The sequence below is a fragment of the Mobula hypostoma genome, chromosome 3, assembly GCF_963921235.1.
Source record: "Mobula hypostoma chromosome 3, sMobHyp1.1, whole genome shotgun sequence".
Taxonomy (NCBI): Eukaryota; Metazoa; Chordata; class Chondrichthyes; order Myliobatiformes; family Myliobatidae; genus Mobula; species Mobula hypostoma.
In genome coordinates, this window is record NC_086099.1 from 68,541,777 (window position 1) to 68,564,304 (window position 22,528).

A 22,528-nucleotide genomic window follows, 5' to 3' on the forward strand; every position below is an offset into this window, starting at 1 on the left:
TGCAGTTTCTCGGTGTTTGCCAAGGACATTTGAAGGTGTCCACCTAGAAGTGAAGAATTTATTTTTTCTCTGCAAGTGCTGTTCTGGTACTCTAATGCAGCTATGCAGTGAGAAAGCTCTAATTTCTGACCTCCCTTTAATATTTTGCACCAGTATAATGGACTAGAACCTTTTCTCCTTTGAGGTTTAATGTTTGCAATTTGTGAACCAACTATTTTGGTTGATCAATAAACAGAAATCTTGCAAAGCTGTATTTCGTCAGTCATGTGATTGTTTTGCTGAACGACTGCAGAGAGACAATCCTCTTGGTTGTCATAGTAACAAAATGTGCTGAGTGGAGAAAGGCAGAATGCACCAAATCATCATTCTCTATGTAATCTTATTAGGAATGAATGTGTTTCTCTAGCTACAACCGGAAGTTCACTTTCTGAATGCTCTTGTCCAACCATTAGGCATTTCATGGGGTTTTCTTTTATTAGATATACTTCAAGTGGGGGAATTTATTAATGTGCTCGTAATGATGCTGGGGAAAGATTATATGCTGGCTATCATTATCGTGAATTATGAGGGTAGGTAAAACTTCAGACATCTTGTTCTGCATGTGGAATGATTTGGAGTTTAATTATTCAAAAACTAGGCCTTGCCTATGCCAGTGCAGCAGTAATAAGTGTAGGAGAGGTTTTGGAATTCTACCAATCATCCGCAACTAAGATTGCAAGGACTCAAGTTATAAAACTGCCTTCTGCAAATGATTTTACAGTTTTTCAATTTTTAATTTGATGTATGAAATGTGCCAATGAGCTGGCTTACCAATGAGTTGTATTTATCACCAAGTAAAGGGAAAAACAATTGCTTTATCTCCAGTGCAGCTCAATATTCTTGTTCATTTTGAACTTAAAATTAGAATACGGTCATCGTTTAATAACTCCAATAAAACGACACTTGAAAGTTTTATTTGTACTTAAATTCTTTACTTACGAGTGTTTCATTAGCTTTTCATTAATTGTGCTATGTGAACATGAATTAATTTTCTGATTTTAAATAGATAATTGAAGGAGATTTCTTTTTGCAGATACGGGAGTTTGACTTGTAGCTAGTAACAGAAATTACAGTGGTGTGTTCATGCCTCATTTAGGTAGGATTTAATAGTCTAGCTGAATTCACTGCTGCTGTGGAATTAATATAACATTGCCCCTGAATATGCCAGACTGCCATGTCCTTGTGCAGTAATCACCTACATTTCTGTTGTTTATTTGGAGCATAGCCCAAAATTGAATCATTTAGCACATCATCTAGGCTGAGTGGGCCAAATGGCCTATGTTCGGACTGTAAGTTTTAGGTAATGCACCTACATTAACAGCTGCACCTTTGTGTACTTCAGTTTTATTATTTTTGGAGGTCACTTAAGGCAGTTTGTATTCCAGTGAAATATGCTGAGTCTGGGAACCATGCATGCAAAATACAGACTTGGGTTTAGATACACAGAGTGGGACATTTGTGTACAGAATGCAACCTGGTCACTGAAGTAACAAATGCTGGAAAGCTGCTGCTGAGCCCTCAGAGCCTGGGAATGGGGACGTGTCCTGGCTCACACCACCTGCTTCAGAGCCTGGGAATGGGGATGTGTCCTGGCTCACACCACCTGCTTCAGAGCCTGGGAATGGGGACGTGTCCTGGCTCACACCACCTGCTTGGCTTCCACCTTGGAGACTCAGTTACACGCCCATGTGGTAGTGAACAGGGGCTCCTTATGCATCATCAGGTCCTCACAAAACACACAGGACTTTGGTTTTGCTACACTGATGAATATCTGCCTGAACTGGTCCAAAACCTGGGTGTCTAGGGTTTAAAATTCTTAGTCTTTGGCATTATCTTCAGGCACCCAGCACTGTATACCAGCCTGATTACCCTGTTTGCACCATTAGTTCTCCTCACCACACCATCATGATTTTAGGGTCATCTGCCCACCATTCTTGCACATACACTTGTGTGCACGCAATGCAATTTACTGACCATTTTCCGTTTGACTTCTCTGCAGTGTTGGAGTCAGCAGAGGAGAGCTTGTTAACCACACAAGCTTGGTCTGCTGCACATGATGCTTTTGTTCTTGCCTGCAGTGGAATTGTGTACCGGCCTATCCTCACACCGGACTTTTGTGCATTGCGTAATTTGCAATGTGTTGGAATTGATAAGTTGTTCAAAAGTCCAATTTAACAAATTTTGATTAAAAGGCAATCCTCTGCTACCAATAAGACATCAATTTAGTTCTCCATAACTAAAGACATCAATTTAATTCTTAGTCTTAATTAACAGTTTAGTTTGCAATCAGTACATTTGGCTGTGTAATTGGATTGGGTGCTTTGCTGTCAAAAATACTGGTAAAGAGTTTAGTTTTGAGTGTGTGTTGCTTAATCTCCTGCATGTGATCATGTGGAATTTGATAAATAGATGTTGGGGATGAAGAGTTTTTGGAGTTGCTCTTCCAAAAACAAATGTTATTTTTGAGCTTTATCACTCTTACCCCATGAATTTCCCCATATAACTAACCCATGTCTCTAAGACAGCTTTCAAAGACTAGCTGGTAGCAAATACGAAGGTGGAAATGCAGTCAAGCTCTGTGTCACTCTCAATGTGACAGAATATATTTGTAATATAAGGAAATTGTTACTGTACATGGTAAGCACATTTGTGTTGCTTTGTTCTGCAAATGGGCAGAACAAAGCATTGTCTATTGCATTATTTTTGCACAAAAAGTGTTTCATTGAATGGTTATATGATTGTAAATGGCCTCATTCCTTCATAACACTGGAATCTCTTTCACTTATATAACCCTTAAAAGCCCAACCTGGATGGATTTTTGGGGTCATTTTTTCGATTAGGCTTCACCTATTGTGGCGTGCCATCTTTTTCCATCTCTCTAACTTCCAGATTTCCCTCCTGAAATCTCTCTGCCTGGGGCTGCTCTTTCCTCCTTTAAATTGGTTCTTGAAACCTACCTATTTGACCAAATGTTTGGTGATCCATCCAGGAATATTCTGTGGCTTGGTGTCAAATTTAGTTTCGTAATTACTGCTAAGAAGTGTGTTGGTCTAAAACAAGAGAAAATCTGTAGATACTGGAAATCCAACCAACACACACAAAATGCTGGAGGAGCTCAGCAGGTCAGGCAGCATCTATGGGGAAAAAAAGTACAGTTAACATTTTGGGCTGAAACCATTTGGCAGGACTCAGAAGGGTTTGTTGTCCTCCCAAAGGGTTTCGGCCTGAAAAGTCAACTGTACATTTTTCCAAAGATGCTGCCTGACCTGCTGAGTTCCTCCAGCATTTTGTATGTGTTGGTCTATTTTGCTGTTTTTAAGTTGCTTCACACAAAAAATTTTGTTAAAGTGAAGGTAAAGGTGCTCTTTATTTTGACTGTAGTCATTAATGAAGTTTTAGCATTAAGTATTCTTGAGTGATGGTTTGAAAATCAAATCTTAATGAGTCAGCTGCTAAGAATAGAAAAATTTTGCTGTGTGACATTGATGACATGACTACGTGGCATTTTGCTTGAACATCTACTCTTTTAATTGCTATGGCAGAGGTTTGATTTGGCTCTAGTGATTCGATTTGTGCATGCACCATAATTGAACACTTAGACGCATAAACAATATGTTTGCATAACATTCCCACCCACTTTGTTAATCTTAGCACAGTTCATTCACCTGATTCATCTGATACCAATTTTATAACTGACAGGACAAAAGAATACACTATATGTTATGAGCGGAGAAATAAACAACTAGAAATTAATCTCTTTCTTTTGGTATTTCTTGATTTAGTGCTTAATTTTAGAAATTTCTATATTTCAATTCAAAAAGCTGAAATACAATTTTGCTTTGAGATTAATATTATTCAATTTTCATGTAATATATTTGCCAAGTAGACATATAGCTCATGTACCATGATAAGAATGTACCTTTTGGACGACAGATTTGAGAGGCCAATTAATTTCAATCTGATCAATAGTTACTGTCAAATATACAGCAGAGAAATATTAACAAAGGTATTATGTGCATGCCTTAATTTAGAGATGGGGAGGAAGGTGAAAGGTCGATGTCCTACAGCTTACATGAGGAAAGAATTGCTTCATTTTGTACTCTTATTTCACCTCCATATAAAATAAATTCCTCTTTTATATACTGACTTTAATGCAGCAAAATATTTTGGGAAGATCTCAGAGTCATTTATTGAAAACAAAATAGTGGCAGCACGTCAGAAAAGGCTAACAGCTATGTAAAAACAATCAGCTCTCTGGAAAATGCTTAAGGGGCATCTTAAGGGAGAAACAGGTGGAAAGATTACTCCAAAGAGTGGGACTGCAGTAGCTGAAAGCAGAGTGACTACTAGTTGAATGATTAAAGACGGAGATGCTGAAGAGACCAGAATTATATTCATTATCTTAAATAAAAATGTTGGGTAATGTTGAGGTAGATTTATTGTGTACACTTCTTGAATTAGAATTTATGCATGTTCAAAATATGACAGCACAACACAAAATATTAAGAGAAAAGGAGAGATTTGTTTTCAATTGTTTATCTCTCTACTTTTATCTTGGAGAGCTGTAGAATTAGAAGGGACTTTAGAGATAGCATGTTTCATTAGAATTTGAAAAAGATGAAAGCTTGTCAAACAATTTACCAATTTTCAAGCTATTAATTTTCAAGCAGATTCTGTGGTAGCAAAGGCATAGTCCACATTTCAGGTCATCACCATGCCTCAGGACTGAGAGTGTGGAGGACAGACGGCTTAATAAAAAGGGGTGAGGTGGGTGCTTGGATGGAACTAGATGATGGTCAGATGGAGACAGGTGGTGGCAGAGGAGGTGGAAGGTGATAAGTAGAACCAGATAAGGGAGGGTTGATGGGCAGATGAAATCTGATAGGGGACGGAATATAGACGTAGGCCCCAAGGAGAAGAAACCCAGATGGATATGTGTGTGGGTTGTTGGCAGATGAAAATGGGAAAGGTGACCAAAGGGAGAAAGAACCTTGGTGAATCAGTCAAGTGGGAGAACAACACAGAGAATGGGTTATCTGAAATGAGAAAATCTCCCTAGCCCATCACTACCTGGCTCTATCCCTCCCTTACCTGATTCCATGCCAATCTCAATCCTTTGTCTCTACCTTCCCCCTCCCCTCCCCCACATGGTTTCATGGTCCATTGCTTTTTGTCTTACTCCTTTCCACCCACCACCTACCAGCCTCTTACCACTCCCCTCCCCACTCCCACCTAGCACCATCCACCAGTATATCCCCACCTCCGGTGTTCCACCCGTCATCTATCACCCCTCCATCTCGCCCCTTCATACTGACCATCTTCCCTCCACACACCCAGTCCTGATTCTGATTGGCCTGCTGAGCTCCTCAAGCTGTTTGTTGTTATTTGCTCCAGGTTCCAGCATCTGCTGTCTTTTGTGTCTTACTTTTCAGATGAAGTTTTGTTCTTTAATTTGAGAAATTGTTCAAGTTCAAGCTTATTGTCATTCAACTTTATACATGAATACAGCTAAATGAAGCAATGTTCCTCTGGGACCGAGGTGCATATATCACATGCAGCACAAAAATCATATTAACAGATAATTTAAAAAATTAAAAATATAGGCTTAAGTTTCAACAATTCTTATTTTCACCCTTCTTCCAAAATTTAATTTAAAGAAATTCAAGGAACTCATTAGTGACCACAGCAAACCACTATGGGTAGATGTATCAAATATAAACAGAAGAATTTTATTGAGTTTGTAGCTTAACAATGACAAAAGTCACAGCTGGTCCGTAGCCTCTCAGGGGCTTGCACCCCAAGTCACTAATTTAGTCTCTCTGTGAGTCATGTTGACTACAGGTGCTCTTGTTCCTTGACTTGAATGCACGTTTTCTCCTTGATCATTCATGCTTATCTCTGGATTTATCTTGATTTTTGGCATTTTAACCAATATGTTTGCAGATTGAGCAACTTCATATTGTCCTTGTTTACTTTCATGCAAACTTGACCTGCTCCCCATGTGAATCTTTACATTAGTTCTCTAGCATTCTATTACAAGTATCATTCATTCAATGGTCTTCTGAAAGTTTCATCTCCTCTAACGTTCTATTGTTTAATTGGTGTTTGCCTATAGTATTAAGTGGGAAGCTGTCTGCTTCCTGAATTTCAAAATAGTCTAAATTAGATTGCTGCCAATTTTAGACACAAGTCCTTTTCGGCTACTTTTATTTTCTTAAGCAGTTTCTTGGGATTGAACACGTGTTACTAATTTCACTCTAGTTTATGGATGCTGACAGCAGATGAGCCAATGTGGGAGCCACAGATTCTTGCATAGTCATGGTGCCAACAGGTTGTGCAGGTGGATAGTTTGAGCTTGCTTGCTCCTTCCATTGTTTACACCGATCCCCTGTGCTCATGATACCTATCCTCAAGGTTCCCAGGAGTTAGTGAGGATGTTGCCTTCTTCAAGGAAGCTTTGGAATGTTTTTTTTTCCTCTTCCCACCTGCTAATTGTTTTCCATGTCAGAGCGTAGAAGAATATCTGTTTCAGCACATCTTTCACAGTTCAAAGCGCCGATGAAAGCTTTGAGGCCCGGAAACCGAAAAGGAACCTGTGTTCAGCTGACTTCTCTGTGCCATCCAAGAACCCCCACGTGGATCTATCCTGTCTGTCTGCATTTGACCCATCTCCCTCTTTTTTCAACACTACCATTGGGTAAGAGGTTCAGGAGTCTGGGTCCCACACTGCCAGGTTTGGGAGTAATTATTGCCCTGCAAACAACAGACTCCTGGACCGGCTTCACTGGTCTTGGCACTGAACTGACTCTGCAACCCCTACACTCACTTTCAGGGACTCTGCAGTTCATGTTCTCTGTAGTATTTGAGAATTTTTTCATTATTTGCACAATTTGTTCTTTTTTTGTACATTGTCGGTCTTTGTGCATCTTTTTGTGGATTCAGTTGTATTTCTTTGTTTTGTGAGTGCCTGCAAAAAGATGAATCTCAAGGTTGTATGTAGTCTGTGTGTGTGTGTGTGTGCGTGTGTGTGTGTGTGCGTGTGTGTGTGTAAGGAAGTAATGTTGAGACTTTATAAAGCACTGGTGAGGCCTCACTTGGAGTATTGTGAACAGTTTTGGGCCTCTTATCTTAGAAAGGATGTGCTGAAACTGGAGAGGGCCTTCATTCAGTAGAATTCAGAAGAATGAGGGGTGACTTAATTGAAGCCGATTGAATGTTGAAAGGCCTCAATAAAGTGGATGTGGAGAGGATGTTTGTTATGGTGGGAGAGCCTAAGACCAGAGGACACAGCCTCAGAATAAAGGGATGTCCTTTTAGAATGGTGATGAAGAGGAATTTCTTTAATCAGAGAGTGATGAATCTGTGGAATTCATTGTCACAGCAGCTGTGCAGGCCAAGTCTTTATGTATATTTAAGGCAGAGGTTGATAGATTCTTGCTTAGTCAGGGCATGAAGGGATATAGGGAGAAGGTGAGAGATTGGGGCCGAGAGGGAAAATTGTATCAACCATGATAAAATAGCAGAGCAGGCTTGATGGGCCAAATGGCCTAATTCTGCCCCAAAATCATCTTGATCTGATGCTATACATAAGTATACATACTTGATAATAAACTTACTTTGAATTGATGGCTTTCCACTCAAAGCAAGACTTACTAGCACAGTAAGGCTTCAAATACTTTGAATTAATTACCTTCTTGGAAACAGACCTACAGTAGCATGCAAATGTTTGGGCGCCCCTAGTCAAAATTTCTGTTACTGTGAATAGCTAAGCGAATAAACGATGAACTGATTTCCAAAGGGCATGAATTTAAAGATGACACATTTCTTTAATATTTTAAGCAGGAAAACTTTTTTATTTCCATCTTTTACAGCTTCAAAATAACAAAAAAGGAAAAGGGCCCGAAGCAACAGTTCGGGCACCCTGCATGGTAGAACTTAGTAACACCCCCTTTGGCAAGTATTACAGCTTGTAAATGCTTTTTGTAGCCAGCTAAGAGTCTTTTAATTCTTGTTTGGAGGATTTTCGCCCATTCTTCCTTGCAAAAGGCTTCTAGTTCTGTGAGATTCTTGGGCTGTCTTGCATGCACTGCTCTTTTGAGGGCTATCCACAGATTCTCGATGACGTTTAGGTCAGGGGACTGTGAGGACCATGGCAAAACCTTCAGCTTGCGCCTCTTGAGGTAGTCCATTGTGGATTTTGAGGTGTGATTAGGTTCATTATCCTGTTGCAGAAACCATCCTCTTTTCATCTTCAGCTTTTTTGCAGACGGTGTGATGTTTACTTCCAGAATTTGCTGGTACTTAATTGAATTCATTCTTCCCTCTACCAGTAAATGTTCCCTGTGCCACTGGCTGCAACACAAGCCCAAAGCATGATCGATCCACCCCCGTGCTTAACAGTTGGAGAGGGGTTCTTTTCATGAAATTCTGCACTCTTTTTTTCTCCAATACCTTTGCTCATTGCGGCCAAAAAGTTCTATTTTAACTTCATCAGTCCACAGGACTTGTTTCCAAAGTGCATCAGGCTTGATTAGATGTTCCTTTGAACCTTTTGAATAGAACTTTTGAATAATTGAGTGCCAATGCAAGGAGTGGACAATTCTGATTTGATGGAGACAGATGTGAAAGCACAGAGGAACATCTGGAGAAATTTCTGAAATGTCGGGTTCACTGCCGCTGCTACTGCACGATCGAGAGTCTCCGGAGGGAAGGCCCCAAAATCCCCAGCTTTGCCTGCTGCTGGCGACTGAGGCTGAGGTCAAAGCGTTCGAATAGAGATGGTGCTCGGCACTCGGTGTCAGAGGGCTGATCAGAGTTCGAAGTTTTCGGACGACTCAAGAGTTGGACTGTGGTCAGGCATGGTGGGGAGAGTTTTCTTCCTTCAACCATCTGCGTGAGATGTGGGACTTTCGAGAGACTTTGAACTTTTTACTGTGCCATGGCCTGTTCTTCATCAAGTTATGGTATTGTTGCACCATTGTAACTATATGTTATAATTATGTGGTTTTTGTTAGTTTTTCAGTCTTGGCCTGTACTGTGTTTCTGTGATATCACACCGGAGGAATATTGTATCATTTCTTAATGCATGCATTACTAAATGACAATAAAAGAGGACTGCGTGTCCTCATAATCTAATCTAAAAAAATAAATATTGTCCAAAATCTTTTTCACTGGTAGACTTATTTCAGACTAACAGTGTATCATCTGTGTAGGGTTAGAACTGCTCGCATTTAAAATTTGTACTTCTTCAGTGATTGAAGATTATTTTCCTGAAATGGTTGAATATTCTGTGATGTTCTTCTGATAAAAGAGAGATTTTCATGCTCCCTTTTCTCTGTATGTTCTGTTAAACACAGGTCCCTCAATCCCTCTCTCTGAACATCGGATTATACATTTATTCTACCAGAATTTTGTATTTGTACATTCTCCTGAGTTGTCATGCCTTGGAAATGAAATTTAAAAAACAAATTTCTCAGAATTCTTTGGTTGATGTAATTGATTACTGTTCTGTGAAGAGGATAATATAAATATCTCCTTTCAGCCCATTTGACTTCACTTTTGTACTTTTCAGGCTTTGAATTAACACTGTGAATGAAAAGCTTGTTCATTGTGTTTTTCAATAGCCAAGGCTTTTTTGATCGTGGTTTATTGAAGAAGTTGTCTATTCAGTTGATTGTTATCTCAGGGTTGATAGCCAATTTAAAGAAATATGTTTATAGGGCAGGGCTGCATAATTGGAGCTGAATTGAAGCAGGGCGGGGGAAAGTGGATGATATGGCCAAGCAAAGAAAACAAAAATCTGTAGATGGTAGAATCTGAAACAGAAATAATTGCTGAGAGAACTCAGCCAGATGAGCAGCAGCTCTGGGAAGATGTGTCTTGTGATAAAGATGCTTCAGAATTAAGAAATTTCAGTTTTTCATTGAATCTATTATGTGTCTTTGTCTTACTGTGAATGCCTGCAAGAAAATGTATATTGTGACCTGGATAATAAATTTACTTTGAGGAAAGAGACATCAAGTTAGGTTAAGTAACTGAGAAGGTGAGAGAAGCAATGTGAACACGAGGGGAACCTTCTTCACTCAGAGGCCTGCCAGACTGTGGAATGAGCTGCCAGCACAAGTAATACATGCAAGCTCGATTTCAATGCTTAAACAAAGTTTGGATAGGTACATGGATGGTAGGGGTATGGAGGGCTAAGGTCCTGGTGCAGGTTGACGGGAGTAGGCAGTTTAAGTGGTTTTGGCATGGACTAGATGGGCCGAAGGGCCTGTTTCTGTGCTGTACTTTTTTTTGACTTTAGGATTCTGTTTACCAAGATGCTGTCTGTAGCACAGTGAAATGATAGGACAGCCATACAACACTCAGTTAAGCTACTTACATTGTGGCTAACCTGCTTCCTATCCACCTTTCTATTTTCTATTAATATTGAATTGTTGGCAGCACCAACTTAACTCAAAATGTACCACATCGTCAAAAAAAGAAAATTTCTTTCAAGAAGAATTCAGTGCAAGTGAATTTTTTTCAGATAAAATGTAGTATTTTTGCATTTTAGCTATTATAATTGTATAACTTATTTGAATAAGTATTTAAAATTTTGTTCACTGTCTTTTGGAGGTTGAAATACCAAACAATGTCTCTTGAGTAACTGGAAGTAATCATCAGTTACAATAAACTATTTCTAAAAAGGCATTAGCAATCACGGTGGGATATCAAGAACAGAATGGTAGAAAAAGGAGAAAACTTAAGAACTGATATTATGGCAATGTCAAGATTCAAAGATTCAAGATTCATTTATTATCAAAGAATGTATAAATTATACAACCTTGAGATTTGCTTGCCCACAGGTAGCCACAAAGCAAGAAACCCGAAAGAACCCACCTCAAGAAAAAAAGAGAATAACAGTAAAAGGCCAACACCTGATGTGCAAGAGAAAGAAACAACTACAAATCATGCCAATAGTTGAAGTGAACAACAGCATTCCGAACCAAAATTGAGACCTCAGGTCCAAACCCTGCAGCCACCTGGAGTAGGCTCAAAGATGCTACGCAGGTCGACTCTGTGGTTAAGAAGGCGTATGGTGCATTGGCCGTCATCAGTCGTGGAATTGAGTTTAAAAGCCAAGAAGTAATGTTGCAGCTATATAGGACCCTGGTCAGACCCCACTTGCAGTACTGTGCTCAGTTCTGGTCACCTCACTCAGGAAGGATGTGGAAACTATAGAAAGGGTACAGAGGAGATTCACAAGGATGTTATCTGGATTGGAGAGCATGCCTTATGAGGATAGATTGAGTGAACTCGGCCTTTTCTCCTTGGAGCGGCAGAGGATTAGAGCTGTATAAGATGATGAGAGGCATTGATCGTGTGCATAGTCAGAGGCTTTTTCCCAACGCTGAAATGGCTAGCACAAGAAGGCACAGTCTTAAGGTACTTGGAAGTAGGTACAGAGGAGATGTCAAGGGTAAGTTTTTTACACAGAGAGTGGTGAGTGCATGGAATGGGCTGCCAGCGACGGTGTGGAGGCGGATATGATAGGGTCTTTTAAGAGGCTCCTGGAGAGGTACATGGAGCTCAGAAAAATAGAGGGCTATGGGTAACCCTAGGTAATTTCTAAAGTAAGTACATGTTCAGCACAGCATTGTGGGTTGAAGGGCCTGTATTGTGCTGTAGGTTTCCTATGTTCTGTGTTCTAGGATCATCCTTTAATCTTCTGAATTTCTGGTTTATCTGATTGCTCTGTCTATCAGCCCAAGTATAATTCCTGTATGTTTATACTATACTTTTAGCTAAACATTTAACTACTCTTGAAGATTAAAAATATCCAACAGCAAAACAGAAATGAATTGAACAATAAATTAAACTAACAAACTACCCTCTTTAATCACTGCAAATTACAGACTTATGTTCCTACATCTTCCAGTTAAGGTGGCATTATCAAACGTGTGCAACAGCTTTCTGGTAGTCAGAAAGCTAAGAAATCCGACGAAAAACATCACTAAAAATTGCTTTCTGAGGTAAATTGTGTTAAATTTTCGCCACAAACAGTGAACGAATGCGAGGCATGTCTGGGGGATGAGCCAAGATGGTATGTTGCAGAATCATTGCAGATGGAGTTCTGATGCCCATACAGCTTGCCCAGGAGAGAGATTGGATCACTCTGGGCACTGAAAGAAGTCGGGGCCTGGGCAGAGGAGATTCGCTGCCTGTATAACAGCCCAGGTGCAACGTTGGCTCGCTCTGGGTGCCAAGCTGATTTGAAAACCTTGAGAGTTGCTTCAGACTGGCCAGTGAAATCTGGGCCCGGAGTGAGTTGCTAGGCAGCGTGGTCTAGGCCAGGAGCCTTTCACAGCAGCAGTGCCCGGCTCTTAGTGCAAGGTACGATACGCTGTTTAGACAATTTAAATGTGCCTGAGTTCAGAGGTGGGAGCCAATTTCACTCACTCTCCACAATTTCATTCCTCTCTCCAGGGTGCCGGAGCCTTTCACTGTTCCGTCGTTGGGTCAATTTAAACGATAACCCAGATAGACTGAAAAGACAGGGTGTCACTTGGGACAAGAGCAATTTCACTTGCTGTCCGAGATGGTCATCTCCTTGGCGCTGAGGCTAAGAAGACTGCCCCAGCTGCTGTGCTTCATGCCCGCTAATATGATGGACTGATGAGCAAGGCTTTGGACATGGAAACATAGAAAACCTACAGTACAATACAGGCCCCTTGGCCCACAAATAATCAACATGGGCGCAGTGAACTAAAGGGCCTTTCTCTTTCCCGTATCTGTCTTTGACCTCAAAACATGAAGCCTATTGCAAATAGTGCCATAGTAACGATAGGAAAACATATTCTGAGTGTTTTCAGTCTCCTCAGAGCACATAAAATTGAACCATATGTTGACATCCAGTGAAAAGCTGCTGTAACCCCTTTTGTCCCTGGAGATTTTTAAAAGCTTACAAAAACTTTTATGTGTTTGTAATTTAATGCAACCCTTTAGAGGCTACATATTCATATAATGTACATTTTTACATTTTTAAATGCTGGAGAGGAAATGAAGAGTGACTTTTAATACATTTTTTAACCAAATATATCAAGAAATTCCTCTGGCAGCCAGCCAGGTCACGTAACTGAAATGCGTTTTATCGACACCAGCTGGAAAAATACTCGTGTTGAAAATGTGGAATAAATTAAAATCTGAATGGCTTTGGTCAGAATGTTGATATCTATGCAAAAGTGAAGGAAGTAATTTTTTTTCATGATTTTACAAGCTGCAGAAATTCCAAAGGGATTTACCAGCAGTGAAATACCTTTTCAAAGTGTAGGCTTAGTGTTGTGTGAAAAAAATCACCCAGTTCGTGCACTTCAAGCTGCCACAGAGTAAAGTAATGCTGAGACAATGTGTCAGCAGAGAAAAGTTTGGATTGTAGCTGTTGTTTGGTTCATTGCTCTTCTAGATGGACATCTCTTTCATGCTGGTGCATTCCTTATTGAGTCTCATATGGCTGTATCTTGCCATCATTTGCAGGTTTCCCTGCCCTCAGGCAGTACAATCTGCTGCTGAGGCCGTGCTGGGTTAGAATTGATACAAGTATAGCAGCCCTATCGTAAAGAATTGGAGAAATTGTCCCTGAGCATCTTGAGAATTCTGCGGAGATTCACAGCCAAACTACATTTTTAATGATGGACTAAACCAAATTACCACTTAGCAAACCATCCAACCCTAAAAAGCTTATTTTGAAACAAAATGAATATAAATTGATATTAATACAAATTTGAGATTTATAATTTAGAAGTATTTGATATTTCAGCCTATATGTTGTTTAAATATCCAAATACCACTGTGTAAAATTAAAAAACTAAACAACCGTTCTCCCGTTTCTTGTCTGCAGTGGTTTTTAATGTGGTTAGCAGCAAAGCCACTTTGAGGACATCACATCTGGGAAAACCAGAGCTCCTTTTGATTTGGTGCCTGAGAGCAGAGAAAAAGAGCAAGTTCTTGTTCTAGAGATCACTAGATATTTTTGAGGAGGTTGGTGGTGGGGTGGCGGCTGGCTCTTATTGCAGGTCATCGACAAGAATTTTGTTTGCCACTGACTGTAAAATACTAGTTTGATTCTTTTTACTTTATAAAATGAAGAGACAGCAGCATATAATCTCTGGATCACAAAATGCCTTTGGCACTATGTAGTCTTTGGGAGCCACAACTTATTCCCATGTGACAGTCTATGCTGTTGTGGACAAATTTGGTTTCTTACTCAAGCTAGCAATGTGCTAATAGTTGAGCTGAACTTTAGCACGCTGCTGGCCTGTGCAGAGGAGTCACCAACATTGTGCTTTCGTCAAACTCCCATATGCAGCATGAAGCTCTCACAAATAAGGACAGAATTATGCACTGCTGTGCTCCAATTGACACGTTTTCTCACAAGTATGTTTGTAGTAGTCATATTTGGCCATGGTCTGAATAATAAATTAGAACATTTTGGAACAACAGAGCAGAACAACAGTGGAGAGAGAGCGAGAGGAAAGTAATTTCAAATTCATGAGTTTTTGCGGAAACCCATTAGAAAAATAATTGTGTTCAACTTTATTGGCCAAATAATATGGCTCAGCTGAAAAATAGCAACCTTACTCAAAACATAATTCAAATGACTATGAACACAAGAAAACCTACAGATCCTGGAGATCCAATGCCACACACAAAATGCTGGAGGAACTCAGCAGGCCAGATAGCATCTATAGAAAAGAGCACACAGTCGACGTTTCAGGCCGAGACCCTTCTTCACGATTGGAAAGGAAGGGAAGAAGTCAGAATAAAGTGGTGGGCGGAGGGGAGGAAGAAGTACAAGGTGGCAAGTGAGGGGGGAGGGATGAAATAAAGAGTTAGAAAGCTGCTTGGCGAAAGAGATAAAGAGCTGGTGGAGGGGAATCTGATAGGAAGACCATGGAAGAAAGGAAAGGGAGAAGGAGCACCAGAGAGAGGTGATGGGCAGGTAAGGAGATGAGGTGAGAGAAGGAATCAGAAATGGGGAATGGCCAAGGGTGGGGGGAGAGGGAATTACTACCATTTAGGGGCCTTTCAATTCCACTTCCCATTCCTATTCCAATATGTCAGTCCATGGCCTCCTCTACTGTTGCAATGAGGCCACACTCAAGTTGGAGGAGCAGCACCTTATATTCTGCTGTCTGGGTAGCCTCCAACCTGATGGCATGAGCATCAATTTCTCGAACTTCCAACTTCTTCACCTTTCCCCATTCCTATTTCACTCTCTCACCTATCTCTTTTTCTGCCCATCACCTCCCTCTTGTGTTCCTCCCAATTCCCATGGTCTTGTATCCTCTTCTATCAGATTCCCCTTCCTCTAGCCCTTTATCTCTTGCACCAATCAACTTCCCAGCTCTTTACTTCACCCCTCCTCCTCTCCCGGTTTTGCCTATTACATGCCATCTTGTACTTCTTCCTCCTTTCCCCCCCATCTTCTCATTCTGACTTCTCCCCTTCCTTTCCAGTCCTGAAGAAAGATCTCGGCCTGAAATGTTGACTGTTTACTCTTTCCCATAGATGCTGTCTGGCCTGCTGAGTTCCTCCAGCATTGTGTGAGTGTTGCTTCAGATGAATCGGAACAAGAATGAAAAATATTTGTGGATTTGGTAGTTTGGTTCATTAAAGTGAACTATGATTGTATTAAAATATTACATGCAAATAAGTGTTAGCTTGAACGTCAGCACAGTCTGGCAACAGCATCTCCACAATTGCCATCAGCACAGGTGCACCTCAATCTATGTGCTTAGCCTCCTGCTCTAGTCATTTTACACTTGTGACATTGAGGCTAAGTACAGATCCAATGCTGTTGACACCACTTCTTTTGGCCGAATCAAAGGTAGTGATGAATCTTCAAATAGGAGGGAGATTGAAAACCTGGCTGAGCGGTACCTCCACAACAACCTCTCAGTCAACGTCAGCAAGATCAAAGAGCTCATTATTGAGTATAGGGGGAGGAAATTGAGGGTTTGTGACCCAGTGGTCATTAGGGAATCTGAAGTGGAAAGGGGCAGTAACTTCAAATTCCTGGCGTTATATCTGAGGATCTGTCCAGCACATAAATGTCATTTCAAAGAAAACATGACAGTGCCTCTACTATCTTTGAAGTTTCTGCAGATTCTGCATGTCATTTAAGATTCTGACAAACTTCTGTAGGTGCCAGTAGAGAGTATTCTGACTGGTTGCAACACAGTTTGGTATGGAAACACCAGTGGCCAAGAGTTGAAAAGCCAACAAGAACTGTTTGTTACAGCCCAGTTCATCACTCAAAAAACCCTATCCACTATTGAGAACATCCATAAAGAGCACTGCCACAAGAAAATAGCATCCATCATCAAGGACACACACCATCCTAGCCATGGTCTCTTCTTGCTGCTACCATCAGGAAGAGGTACAGGACCTTGGGTCCCATACCAGCAGGTTCAGGAACAGCAAATACCCTTCAGTCATCAGGCTCCTGAACCAACATAGACCTCTTCACTTATCACAGCACGGAATGATCATTGAACACAACCTCTGGACTCACTTTCAAGGACTCAATAATATGTTCTCAGTGTTAGTTATCTGTTTGATTATGTATTTATTATTAGTTTATTTTTATATTTGCACTATTTGTCAGTCATTGTGTGGAGTTTTTCCATTGATTTTATTGTGCTACATTTTACTGTGAATACATGCAAGAAAGAATAAATCTCAAGAGTAATATTTGGTGATCTATGTGTAATTTGATAATAAATTTACTTGGAACTTTAAATGAAAAAACAGTAGTACAGAATGAAAAGTAAATGTAGTGTGTTTAGAGCAGGTCTTTGAGAAAGTAAGCCCTGTATCTCTTACTTTTTCAGATTTACTGACCTGCACTACCCTCCAGATTTTCCAGTCCTTTAACCCATTCTCTAAAGTTCCTGGCATCTTACACGTTCTTGACCTTGCTAAACCTTTGTTTTGGGCACTTTGCTCATGTGGGTCCAGTTGTTGAAAGACTTTTGACATTTTAGTCATGAGATTTTCACAAGTTAGCTTAAAATACATATAGAATTGTTGTATATGCTTAACCATTCTTGAAAGGAAAACTGAGCTAAAATTAAAGTAAATAACCTTCTGATGTTTAATTTCTAGTTTTTTCTCAAACATGAAGTTGAAGGGAAGGTTTATGTTGAAGAGAAGCGGTGGAAAGAAAGCAGATGTCCGTTATAATTTGGAGAACACTTGAGGCTGAATGATGTGAAGTATGGTGGCCAGAGATAATGAAGGCTTGTTATCTCACCTGAAGTATCTGAGGAGGTGCAGGTAGAAGGAATACAGAGGAGAAAGGGAGGAATGAAAGTCCAGGAACTGAGAGATACAAAACACTGCAATTGCTTGAATTCAAACATAGGAAAGTTTGCTAGGAATACCTATCAGGCCAGGCAGCATCTGTGGAGACAAACAAAGTCACTGTGTTTTTATTTAAGTTAAATAAGCTTTCATCAAAACACAAGAAAGAGCAGGTACTGGAATCTAGACCATGAGGCAAATTCCTGCAAGAATTCAGTGGCTCAGAAAATATCTGAGGAAGGGGAGGAATTGTAAATATTTTGCCTTGAGACTCTGCAGCAGAGCTGCAGCAGTTTTTTTTTGCTTTCATCAAAGCTGATCTGTTCAGGTATGAATTGAAAAGAATGACTATCTGCATTTATTGTATTCCATATTGAGTACTGAAAGCTGTAATGTGTCTCTGGACAATGCAGTACTGTTCTTTGAACTTTCTCTCATTTGTTCCAGTGCGTGCGTGCGTGCGCGTGCGCGCGCGCACACACACACACACACACACACACACACACACACCACCACTACCCCTATACACACACACACACCCTGTCACACCTCTTACTGTCTTCCCACCCAGAACAAGATAAGGTTCCCTTTGGATTCTCTTTCCACCTACTTGGCCTAGTTTCAGGTGATAGCCTGTAATTTTTATCATGTTCAGTTTGTTGCCTTTTCTCTTCCTTTTCCTCTAAGCATTGGCTCTTTGGATTGTTCTTCTATTTCCTTTGAAACACACTACCCTGCTCCCTGCACCTTCCATGCAGTTATCAACTATGCATCAACTGTCCTTTCACCTTGTCCCTTCCTACCTAACATTCCAGACCCAAATACTCGTTCAGATGAAGCAGCAATTCACTAGCTCTTCTTACTCATTGCACTGCATTTGGTGCTGACAGTGTGAACCGTGCTTTTGGAGAAACCAGATGTTGATTGGGTGACAGCTTTGCAGAACCCTGGCATTTAGTCAGTTGCTTGACACTCTAATTCTTCATTTGAGTCTGGCTTCTGTTTTTAGCCTTAGTTTTTCAGCAAAAACTGACATAAATCAAGGGACAGCATCTGGAACCCAAACTGGGAACATTACAGCTCTCATGACTTGGTGGATACAGTAAATTCATTCTGATCAAACTTTGTAGTTTGTTTCAGAAGCATTTACACTGTCTTATCTTCTCCACAGATGCTGCCTGAACTGACAAATATTTTCAATACTTTTTGGTTTGCAACAGCATTCTATATCTCTTATTTGCAGCATTTCATAAGAACATAAGAAGTGAGAGCAGGAGTAGGCCATCTGGCCCGTTGAGCCTGCTCCGCCATTCATTAAGATCATGGCTGATTTGACTGACCATGGACTCATCTCCACCTACCTGCCTTTTCCCCATAACCCTTACTTCCCCTACTATGCAAAAATCTATCCAACCTTGTCTTCAATATATTTACTGAGGTAGCCTCCACTGCTTCACTGGGCAAAGAATTCCACAAATTCACCACTCTCTGGGAAAAGCAGTTCCTCCTCATCTCCATGCAAAATCTACTCCCCCAAATCTTGAAGCTATGTCCCCTAGTTCTAGTGAACATTTCCTCATTCACCTCCTATTTACACCTCATTCAGACAGAACAGCAGGAGTTTCAAACATCTTAATCGCTACCACCACATGTGGGATTTAGCATCTCTTGGTCTCCACTCAATGAAGATAATTCTCTTTGTTCTTTTCACCCCTCCCTCATTTCCTGTGTAATTTTAATGTATGACATCTGATGAAAGGTCATCAACCTGAAAAATTAACGCCTTCCCTTTTTGTTGATGCTGTCTGACCTTCAGGAAATTCTGAGCATTTTCTGGTGTTTTTTCTTCTGATTTCTGGTGTCTGTGGGTTTTATTTGTTTTTATTTTGATTCATTCACAGATGAGCTTGGTCCTGACTTGAGTTCATGTACAGTGTCTAGCCAGCATTACCAGATGAGCAGCACAAAGGCCCTTTGAAACAATTCCAGTTGGTTGCTGTGGTATATCCTGAAAATGAAAGAATTTTTATTTAATTTTGTGGGATGCAGACTTTTTGTGATATAACGTGTTATCTTTTTTTTGTGAGCTGTTGGGCCCTTACTTAAGCCTTGCACTCAAATTTGGCCTACCTGGATTCAGAGCAACCTTAATATCCATTTCAGGAGAAGCGTTTTTTAAAATTCTCTCTAAGAACTGGAAGGGTATATTAATTAACATGGAAGATATAGACTTCAATTCAACAGCAGTGCCATCATGATCCTCAATGATTTAATTTAGAATAAGTTTTCAATTTGATTAATGCTCTCTCAACTCCACTTTTCAACAGACATATGGAGTGATCAGTCATTTCAGACTGACCCTGATCTCCCACCAGGATGGAAGAAGATCACTGACATTGCTGGCATCTATTATTGGCATATACCAACTGGCACTACCCAATGGGAGCGACCAGTGTCTACATCAGCCGAGGTTCCAGACATTCGAAAAGGGTCGCTGAATTCAGTAAGCACTTCTCCCACTCCAGAAAATGAGGTAAAGTAGTCTTTGATGTTTTAAGATCTTTGGGAAATAAAGTGAAGAATGAGAAATCCAAAGGAGGCCAGAGTAAGAGCAATAAACACAAGGCTGGCAGCTAGTAAGACAAAAGAAACATAGAGGGACAGGGAGGGCATGACCTTGGAAGACTGGATTAAGTTAGACGGGACAGGAGGGACATGGACAAGAAAGAATCACAAAACAAGGAACCATATTTTAAATGTGAAAAAATGGTGCACTTAGAAGCAATCACAGAATCACAAAGTTAAGCGGTTCCTGGCAGGTGATACCACATACTTACCACTCGCTGTATAAAAAGGTTGTGTTCCTATTAAATCTTTCCTCTCTCACATTAAAACCACTTGAGTTTTTCATTCCCCAATCCTGGGTAAAAGTGTATTCCCCTCTTATGATATTATACACCTCGATAAGATCACCCCTCAGTATCTTTCCTGCCAAGGGAAAATCTCTATAACTCAGTCGCTGAGTCCTGACAACATTCTTGTTAATTGTCTCTACACTTTTTCTAGTTTAATGACATATTTCCTATAGCATGGTGGCCAGGACTGAAAACAATACTCCAAGTTTAATCGCATTGGTGTTCTGTACAACTGCAACATAAGCTCCCAATTTTATACTCAGTGCCCTGATTGATGAAAGCTAGCATACCAAAAGCTTTCTTCACCAACTCATCCACCTGTGATGCCACTTTATGGGGAACCACTTATTTGAAATTCAACATCTCTGTTCTAGAACACAGTCCAGGGCTTGACCATTTACTATGAATGTTCTATTTTGATATGACTTTCCAAATGCACCACCTTACACTTGTGTGAATTAAACTGCAATTGCTATTCTTTGGCTCACTTAGTCAGCTAATCAAGATCCCACTGTAATTCTTGATAACTTTCTTCACTGTCTACAGCACCACTTATATAAGTGTCATCTACAAACTTACTACCTACTAACTATGCCTTGTGCAATTTCATTCAAATCATTGCTATAAATAACAAATAGCAAATGGCCTAGCATTAACAAATTTCATGACAAGTTATCAAATTTCACAACATATGCCGGTGATATTAAAACTTGATTCTGATCCGTGAGGCATACCACTCATCAGAAGCCACCAGTCTGAAAATCATCCTTCTGTACTCACTCTCGGCTTCCTACCATCAAGCCAATTGTGTAATCAATCAACCATATCTTCCTGGATTCAATACAATCTAACCTTACTGAGCAGCCTGTCATGTGTTATTTAAATAAACTTAATTAAAATGCATTTAATGCATAAACATTTAATATTAATTGAAATTAAACAAGAATAAATAAATCATTTTCGTTTTCATTGTTTCCAGTTGAATCACTGACTCTGTTCAAATGAATAGAGCACGTTGCATGCACTACCATAAATGACATGCGGGAGAGGGGCTATTTTTGAAGCATATCTCGTCACGTAGTTCAGTGCTAGTGAGCTCTCTTCCTGGATTTGTGTCCAGTGGCAGCATAGGTGGTCAGATTCCCTTTTGTCTGACCTCCATCATTTTGCCAGCTTCCATAGTACAGAGTACAGTTGTTTAAGTCCAACCCATAGAGGGGTCCTTACTAATGCTTCTCTTCCAAGCTGCAGAGCTCAGCTTGCTATTTAACCAGTGTGTGTCTTTTCTAAGAATGTCCTGAAATTAACAGGTAGATTAAGATAAAATTTTGTATGTGTTTACTATTGAATGAGCCTGTTTCTTCCTGCTGTTTGAATTTTCTCATATTTGTTCAATCACATTTTATTAATCAGGACCCCGATAGTTGTTTTCTGCCGCTATTGAGTTTTTATGCAGCTTTAATATCATAAAAGTCTTGCTCAAAAGAGCTTTGGAACCTTCCTTGCAGATGCTTTGTTGGTCTCTTGTATCAAACATACTTGTCATTTTATCAGCTCATGTAATTATTAACCCCACTGTAAACTGATATTTGAATCACATTTACTTACACTAGTCACATACACCTGCTTATTCTGTGCCTGAATATTGACATATTTTATGCCTTTATCCCCTACAAAGCATGTAATATGGGAAATGATTTAGCGTCCCTCTGTTCTAAATCGTTTGTGATTAATCTTGTACTTATGCCTTTTGCTTTTCAAACCTGAGTGAAATAGTCTGACCTAAGTACAAAAATAATCCTAAAACGCTCTTCCTTACATTAAGCTTTTAAAACAATGTCATTTTTGTGCACTTAAAAAATTCAAATCTGGTAAAAAAGAGCACAGCAGAAAGTGAGTCCATATGATTATTTCTCTTAAAATATTTAAAGGTTGATTATCAATTTTTACCTTCCCTTTACACAAAACCTTGCATCATTTTTCTCACTTGCCCAGTCTGCGGAGGGATAAGTGGAATTATCTGCATTGCGTCTCTGAGAAAGAAGTATTACAGCAATTGAGGACTTTATTGCTTTCTACCCCATAGCCAAAATGCCACATTATACCTGAGTTGCCAAAGAGTTACTGTCTGATCTTACCTAGATACAAATGTGTAGTGCTTATATTACTTGTCTATTGATCCATTAGCAAAAACCAAAATTACAGCATCTGTATTGAGGACAATAACA

General features: G+C 40.0%; 1 protein-coding gene across 10 annotated transcripts in view; it reads left to right on the plus strand.

Moving 5' to 3' along the window:
- Window positions 1-22,528, plus strand: part of apbb2b (amyloid beta (A4) precursor protein-binding, family B, member 2b) — a 318,859-nt gene that overhangs the window by 150,478 nt on the left and 145,853 nt on the right. For all 10 annotated transcript variants that reach the window (XM_063043252.1, XM_063043253.1, XM_063043246.1 and 7 more), the window contains one exon: window positions 19,713-19,918. In XM_063043252.1, the coding sequence (XP_062899322.1) occupies window positions 19,713-19,918 (206 nt within the window). The remainder of the gene's footprint in view (window positions 1-19,712; window positions 19,919-22,528) is intronic.